Here is a 7,999-nt window from a genome sequence, read left to right as displayed (position 1 = left end):
CTCTGTACACCCAAGACACAAGGAATTGCACTACCTGAACACCTGAGATCTAGCTGGCACCTCTTCCTTTCTCTAGAAATGATAGTACCCCAAGACACACATGCCCACACCCCCAAAACAGCAACACCCTGAAACATACCCCTGGACACCCCAGATGAAGCCAGTTATAGCCCTGGACACTCCAAGACCCAGCCACACTATTCTATTCCCCACCACTGGACACTATGCCAGTTACTCTCTTAAATACCCTGGAACACAGAGAAGGCAACTACATCCTTTACCCACAGCGCAGACAGAGTTATGGTCCTCCCACAACAGTCCTACTCAAGGCCTGAGATACATGCAGCCATAACCCTTCTCCACAGAAGCCAGACTAGGGTATGGACACACGAGGAGCACACAGATATACCATGTCACCCAGATAGCAGCTCCTGCCCCAACCCACCCTGTGAACAGAATCACAGTCCTGTGTCCAACCCTGGGTCACCTGTTCTCCCTTCTTGGTGGCTCAGCGAGTGCTCATTGGAACTGGGGAGCGGCATAGGCTCAGACTTCCCTGCAGCCTCAGCTCATCCCCAAACATTCCTGTGGGAACCTCTGGCCTGGCTCCTCTCACTTCAATCCTTGCTCTTCCCTCCAGGTCTGGCCTGGGGCCCACCCCTGATCTCTCCTCAATCCTCAAGGATAAAGTGGGTTGTCAAAATAAGCATGCTGGGTTTATGTCCAGTGTGAAGCATTGTGCACCTCGAACATATGAATGTCCAGAGTCAGCTGGGGTGGGGGCTGCATCACAATTATCCCCTCTACCCCTTCCAGCCCTGAGGCTCCATCTTGCTTTTTCCAAGCCAGGTCTCAATGTGTTGGTGTACCCTGTGGTTCCAGGTTGTTGCTGGCTGTAGACAACAGCCTCATGCCCACTCTTCGCAAAGGGTGTGGGCGGGTGGGAGGCCTTGTTCGAGAAGGGGCTGGATGGGAATCCTCAGTAGACCAGGAAGTTCAGGCCTTGCCTGGAAGCCTGGTGGCCTGCAGCCAGGAGGAACAGTGGGAGGGGGCGGGTGGCCCAGAGCCAACTCCTAATTCAATTTGGAGCTGAGGAAGATGAATTTCAGCTGCCGCATTCTTTCCCAGCTCCAGCCCCGCAACACCATCCCCAAACCACACAGGTCGAACAGCAGATAGATTCTTTATGTTCAAGACAGCAAATTCAGATACAAAAGCCCATCATCATGCCTCCCTTCCCTGCTGCTCTAGTCCAAGGCTGGGCCTTACAGGAGAGATTGAGAGGGAGGTTGGGGGTTCACAGCAGACTCATTTCAAATGTGGAGGTAACAGACTCCACAGGGAGAGGGCTCCTCTCAAGAGGGGGTTGGTGGATGGGGGAGGGTATTATTGCATTTTCTAGGAGGGACACCATCATATTCCCTAGATAAGTAAACTAGGAAGGTCACCACCCCCAAACAGAGCCCAAGGTCCCAGGAAAACATAGAGGGACCAGTTTGGCAACTGATGGCAGAAAGTATAGAGGGTGGGGGTGGCTGCCCAATTTGGCCAATCCCTCCCCATGCCTGACCAGGCTGAGGTAGGTGGGGAACAGGACAGGGGGGCCGGGGACCAGAGATGGGGTGGTACCGATCGCAGTGGGACAGGGGCCAGGCCCCATCTCCCCTCTGCATAGCCCTGGGATGCTGAGCTTGGCCCAAGTTGGACACTCAGGTCCAGGCCCTGATGTCCCCTTTGGAGGGTCCCCAACCAGGCTGGGCCTAGGCCATCATGGAGAGGTCCAGTGGTAGTCCTAGTAGCGGCCGACCTTGGCATCCCCGATGGCACCCCAAACATCAAAGACGAACTCATCAGGGAAGGCAAAGTCACCAAGCTGTTCATCCAGGGCCTCGGCTAGCTCGTCTGGATTCCTTTTGTCCTTCCCCAGCTCTACCATGGTGGCCGCTGTTGGGGGTGGGGGAAGAATGGAAGCACAGGTGGTCCAAGGGGTAGAGGGGCTCAGAGGAAACTCAACCCTCACCAACTTCCCCCCCAGACTCCCACTCATCCCCATCCCCAGTCACCCACCACTCACCCAGCTCTGTGTCCCTGATGCCCATGTAACTCTCTAGCAGGTCGTCAACTTTCTCAATCGCCTTCTCCTCAAATGCTGAGGGCTGAGATGGTGGGGGGGGGACAGTGACATCATCATAAGAGTTAAGTAACTGTACTTATTAAGTGCCAGGTATTCTTGTCATCACCTTACACATACATATATTCAGTCCTCACAACAACCCTGCAAAGAAGTTATCAGTGTTATTATCCCCATTTTATTGATAGGGAAACTGAGGCCCATTGCCTAAGGAAGGTCCCTGGGAGGTGGCAGAATATCGGATCAGAATCCAGATTGTCTGCCCAGAGTCCCTCAGCCTAACAGGTAACGCTGCATCCTATGGGAGTGCAGGCAAGGGGGAGCTGGTCACTCACCAGATCCTCCACTGTGGCAGGGCCCCGGGATCGGAGCCGGAGGGTCCCTCGGCCAGTGCCCAGTTGTGAGCCAGAGCTGGGGCGGCCACACCCTGAACGCTGGCTGATCATGTCTGCGGGAGGCAAGGATGGGGTGAGGGTGGGATAAGCTCAATTTCAGCATGGTCTGGGCAGGAACCCAGATGTCCTGGCCTTAGACACCCATTCTCCAAACTTCTCCAAGCTTCTGTAAGTTACAGTAGGGGGAGGGGGTGTTGATAAGGGCCTGAGGTGATCCCAGGAGGGTAGGACTCCTGAGTCAGACTCGGCATGGATATGGTGGGCGAGGGAACAGCTGAGGACCAAGAATGGTCCCTGGAGGGGAGACTGGAGGAGCCACTTCTGTACCTAGGGGCTGAGGGACAGAAAAGGGGTAGAGGCCTGGGTCTCCAGCTGCTTTACTCTTGGCCAAGTGTGTTGCAGGGGCAGGGCCCAGGGAGTATAGCTGCTGTGCCACAGACCAGGCCTACCTGCCAGGAAAGTAATTGAGGCCCCCACCCCCACCACAGGGGCCTGAGGGCCCATTCCTGGGAGTTAGTGAAGCCAGATGCAAAAGTTAGGGGAATAGCACAGGCAGCCAAGCCTGGCTTCTCTGGGCTGGGGGGCTGGCTAGGGGTGAGAGCACTTGGCTGGGATAATGACTCCTGGAAACTGGGTGTGCAGGTAACTTCCTTCACGCCTCCATCCTCCTCTCAGGTTGGGAGCCAAAGCTCCCCACTCTTGGGGCAGGGCAGAGCTGCCTCCTGTTCCCCCCTTGCTGGCTGGGCTTGGGTGCCACCTGCTGGTAGCTTCCAGCACCACAGTCAGATCACTTGAGCCAGGGCTGCTTTGGAGGTTCAGGTGGCTGCTCCTCACCAAAGGCCTTTCGGGGCTCGGTAAGCTTCAGCGTGAAGGTACGGCCCCGGGGCAGCTCTTTGAGCAGCCGGGCAACCTCATAGTGCCGGCAGCCCAACAGGCTCTGTCCGTTGATGGCCTCGATCATATCGCCCACACTGATGAGTTGGATGTGGTCAATCACACTGCCCTCCTTGATGCGCTGCAGAGGTAGGGAATCAGCCCCTGTAGCTCTGCCCTAGGTCCCATGGCCCGCCCTCACCCCCAGACCTCCAGGGTGCCCCGTCCACCCAGGCACCTTGATGAAGGCATAGCCAGCCCCATTGTCTGTGATGGTGAGCCCCAGTGCATCCTCCGACTTGAACACCTCCACCTCCTTGCGTTGCCCCTTGATATGGGCAAAGATGAAGTCCTCCAGGCCAATCTGGCCACCTAGCAGCTTGTCCATGTCCACCTTGTGGGTGTTGAGGGTGCAGAACATCACCTGCAAGGGTGGGGGTCACTTAACCCTCACTTCCCTCCCTCGCCCTTTGCCAGTCACCACCTGCAGAGGAAGGAATGAGTTTGGAAAGGGCCAAGGAACTCCACCCCACTGCCTGCCCATCCCCTAAGCCACAGCAGGGCCCCCACTAGCATGCCAGCTCTGCTGAGACTACAATTTCTGTTCTAGCAAAAATTCACTGCTGTTTCCAGGGAGCAGAGCCTTGCACACAGGAGGTGCTCTGTGAATGCTTGTGGAGGACACAGATGTTCACCTGCTCCTTGGACCCCACCATCTACTTCCTGCTTAATCCCACCTGTCCTTCCACTCCCACAGTCCCTTAGGGTCAGGCCTCCCAATGCATCATGGGAAAGTACATCTTGCATTTGACCTCCAGCCTCCACAATCAACTGAGGTGCAGGCCTCCCAGTGCTGATGTGAAATCAGCATCCTGCCTTGGCCTCCAAATCTCCATAACTGCCTTTGGTACAGGCCTCCCAGTGTGTGATGGAACTCTGCATCCAGCCCTGGCCATAAGCCCCTACACCTCCCCCAGGGTGCAGCCCCTAGCATCCGCAGCTCTGGCACCAGAGCTCCAACTCATGAACAGGATGTAGGCCCACACCTCTAGCCCCCTCAGGGACCCTGGTGCCAGCTCCCCCGTGGGTACCTCAGCAGTTGGCAGGCGGAAGGCCTCAGCAATCTTCCCATACAGCTCCTTGACATTAGTGAAACCCTCAATGCGACCAGTGGGACTGCCATGGGCCAGCTGGGTGTGGAACACGAGGCGGGGCCGCAGGGCTGGGGGTGGAGGGGGCAAGCCCATTTGGGGCCCCCCAGCCCCACCTCCACCCAGGGGCCCCAACTCTCCCACGCCCAGCCCTCCACGGCCTGGCTCAGCCTCCTCATTTTCCACCAAAGGCGGTGCCTTTTTCCGCCGCCCCAATCCCAGCGGCATGGGCAGTGAGAAGCAGGGGCACACTCAGGAGACCTGCAGGACAGGAAAGGGGGCTCAGGTCCTGGGCAGTGGCCTAGGTGGCCCTCCCTCACTCCTAGCACTAAACAGGCCCAATGAAGTATTCAAAGAACAAAGCTGCCTCAGTTCGATTCCTGGCGTCGGTACTTAACCATTTGTGTAGGAAGAAGTAACAATAGCAGTATCTATTACAATCCCTTGCTAAGTCTTCTGACCTGCCTCAATTCTCACTCCACCACACTGTAATGGAAGGGCCACATTATGGTGTAACTGTGCCCATTTAACAGAGGAGAAAATGGAGGCTCAAAGCAATTAAGCTTCTCTTTATTTTTCTATCAGTCACTAATGCCATGTACAAAAAATTTGACTCTTCTCTCTCCACAGCATACAGGTGGATGGCACTTTCTGATCCCTCTTGTGACTGGGCAGAGAAATGACTAGTTCTGGTCAAAGGGTCTCATGGCTAAAGGATTCTAGGCTAAAGGATTTAATTGCTGGAGCATAGGCCTCCAGAAAACCATTTCTCTCAGGCAGGATGACCAACCACATGTGATATGGTTTTGACTCCATCAGGTCACACCTTGAGTGATTACAGTGAATGGCGCTCACCTGCAGAGCTGCAAGGGCAGTGTAGCAGGAACTTGTTGGGTTCAGCCACTAAGAGATTGGGGTTGTTATTGCAATGAAACCTGTCCTGACATACTTTTTTTTCTTTCTTCTCTTTCTCTATTTCTTTTTTCCTTCCTCCCTCCCTTCAACTTTTTTTTTTTTAGTATATAACATAATTTCATGCAATATTTTATTTTATTTATTTATTTATTTTTGAGACAGAGTCTCACTATGTTGCTCTCAATAGAGTGCCGGGGTGTCACAACTCACAGCAACCTCTAACTCTTGGGCTTAAGTGATTCTCTTGCCTCAGCCTCCCAAGCAGCTGCATATAGGCGCCCACCACAACACCTGGCTATTTTTTGGTTGCAGTTGTCTTTGTTGTTTAGCAGGCCCGGGCTGGGCTTGAACCCACCACCTTCGTTGTATGTGGCGGGTGTCCTACTGACTGAGCTATGGTTGCCGAGCTTCATTCAATATTTTAGATATTACCTTCAATAAGACAGCAAGATCCTTGACTAGGGCCACTGCATGCTTTTACACAGGTAACTGTGCACTGTGTAAAAGCTCTAGACTGAAGTGGCAAATGGGATTGAAATTCAGCCTGTGGGGCAGCGCCTGTGGCTCAAGGAGTAGGGCGCCAGCCCCGAATACCAGGGGTGCCGGGTTTGAACCCAGCCCCACCCAAAACTGCAAAAAAAAAAAAAAGAAAAAAGAAAAAAAGAAAAGAAATTCAGCCTGTGCTCTGCCTGCCCTGCCAGGCTGTGTTCCTTGGTGTGGTATGGTGAAGTATCTGCTGGGAGGAAAAGCTGTCTTTCTAATTTACTTGTGGGTGCTATATAGGTTATCTCTGTCCAGGCCCTTGGAGAGAAGAACAGTTAGCGAGCAAATTTATAAGTGTCTAATACAATTTCTCCTACTGCTATGAAGACAATAAAGCAAGACAAGTTCCATAGACAAGGTCAAGGAGGGCCCTCCCTCTGAGCTAGTGAAGCTGAACCTGAGACCTGAACACCAGAATGAAGCAGCCATGCAAGGATTTGGGGCAAGAATGTTCTGGGCAGAGGGAACAGCCAGTTGAAAGGCCCTGGGATAAGTATGTGCTTGGCACATTAGAGGAACAGTGAGAAGGACCACGTAGCTGAAACAGAGTAGGTGAGGAAGCAGGTAAGGGCAGAAAGGTAGTAAGATTGTTATAGGTTTGATATGGTTTGTCTGTTTCCACCAAAAATACATGTGCTGAAATTTGATCCCTGAAGTGGCAGTGTTACAAGGTAGAGCCTAGGAGGTGTGTAGGTCATGGGAGGGGGTGGATACCTTATGAATGGCTTGATGCTGTTTTTGAGATAGTGAATCCTCTCTCTTGAGGTTGGATTATTTCTCAAGGGAACAGATTAGTTCCTGAGAGGGTGGGTTGTTATAAAGCCAGGATGTCCCTCAGATCTGCTTCTTTTTGCACATGTCCACTTCTACTTCAGCCTTCTCCATCATGCTGTGAGGCAGCAAGAAAGCCCTCACCAGAAGCAGAGCCATGCCTTTGAACCTCTCAGGCTAGAGAAGTGGGAACTAAACAAACCTCTTTTCTTTATGAATACTAATCTTGGGTATCCTTTTATAGCACCACAAAATGGACTAAGATGGGAGTACAGCATGTAGGGCCTCTGGACCTCAGGAGGATGTTGGCTATTATTCTGAGTGAGTGGGAGTCTGAGGAGAGGAGGGAATTACCCTGCCTCAGATTCACAAATATGCTAGGAGATCGGTATGGTTGCAATGGAATGAAGAAAGAACATAAAGAGGGAGCAGGGAGGAAAAATAGGTGACAGGGATCAACTGTGCAGGGGTCTTGTCAACTGGGGAATTCAGATTTTTTTTTTAAGACAGGTCTCACTCTGTTGCCTTGGCTATAGTGCAGAGGTATCATCATAGCTTACTGCAAACTCCAACTCCTGGGCTCAAACAATCCTCCTGAGTAGCTGGGACTACAGGTGTGAGGCACTATACCCAGCTAATTTTTCTATTTTTTTAATGGAGATGGGGTCTTGCTATGTTGCCCAGGCTGGTCTCGCACTCCTGACCTCACACAATCCTCCTGGCTCAGCCTTCCAAAGAGCTAGGATTATAAGTGTGAGCCACTACACAGATTCCATTTTTAAATCACATGTCCAAAGTCACTAAGGATAGATGCATCCCCAGGTTTGCCTGCCTACCCACTCCAAGAAATGACTTGAACTCTCTGGGCTCCAGATGCCTGCTCTGCAAATAAAGATATTCCATCCATCTTGCCATGTAGTGGTGAGGTTCAAATTACAAAACAGGTTATATTTTCCTATGAAAAGGGACTTCCTGGCTCAGTGCCTATAGCTTAGCAGCTAGGGCCCTGGCCACATACACTAGAACTAGGGGGTTCGAATCCAGCCTGGGCCTGCCAAACAATGACAACTATAACCAAAAAATAGCCAGGTATTGTGGGGGGGTGCCTGTAGTCCCAGCTACTTGGGATGCTGAGGCAAGAGAATCGCTGAAGCCCAGGAGTTTGAGGTTGCTGTTAGCTGTGACGCCATGGCACTCTACTGAGGGCAATAAAGTGAGAC

The 7,999-nt window shown here is 52.6% G+C and overlaps 1 protein-coding gene across 2 annotated transcripts in view; it reads right to left on the bottom strand.

Annotated features, from left to right (window-relative positions):
* Window positions 1-1,167: 1,167 nt before the first annotated feature.
* GIPC1 (GIPC PDZ domain containing family member 1) overlaps window positions 1,168-7,999 on the bottom strand; it is a 13,452-nt gene continuing 6,620 nt past the window's right edge. For both annotated transcript variants that reach the window (XM_003797889.3, XM_023518005.1), the window contains 6 exons: window positions 4,491-4,811; window positions 3,638-3,823; window positions 3,361-3,541; window positions 2,467-2,579; window positions 2,075-2,156; window positions 1,168-1,944 (listed from right to left, as the gene is read on the bottom strand). In XM_003797889.3, coding sequence (XP_003797937.1) covers window positions 1,793-1,944; window positions 2,075-2,156; window positions 2,467-2,579; window positions 3,361-3,541; window positions 3,638-3,823; window positions 4,491-4,778 — 1,002 coding nt within the window. In that variant the 5' untranslated portion in view covers window positions 4,779-4,811 and the 3' untranslated portion in view covers window positions 1,168-1,792. The remainder of the gene's footprint in view (window positions 1,945-2,074; window positions 2,157-2,466; window positions 2,580-3,360; window positions 3,542-3,637; window positions 3,824-4,490; window positions 4,812-7,999) is intronic.

The sequence above is a fragment of the Otolemur garnettii genome, unplaced genomic scaffold, assembly GCF_000181295.1.
Source record: "Otolemur garnettii isolate 467f Iridium unplaced genomic scaffold, OtoGar3 scaffold00127, whole genome shotgun sequence".
NCBI lineage: Eukaryota > Metazoa > Chordata > Mammalia > Primates > Galagidae > Otolemur > Otolemur garnettii.
This window is presented reverse-complemented; position numbering and strand designations above follow the sequence as displayed.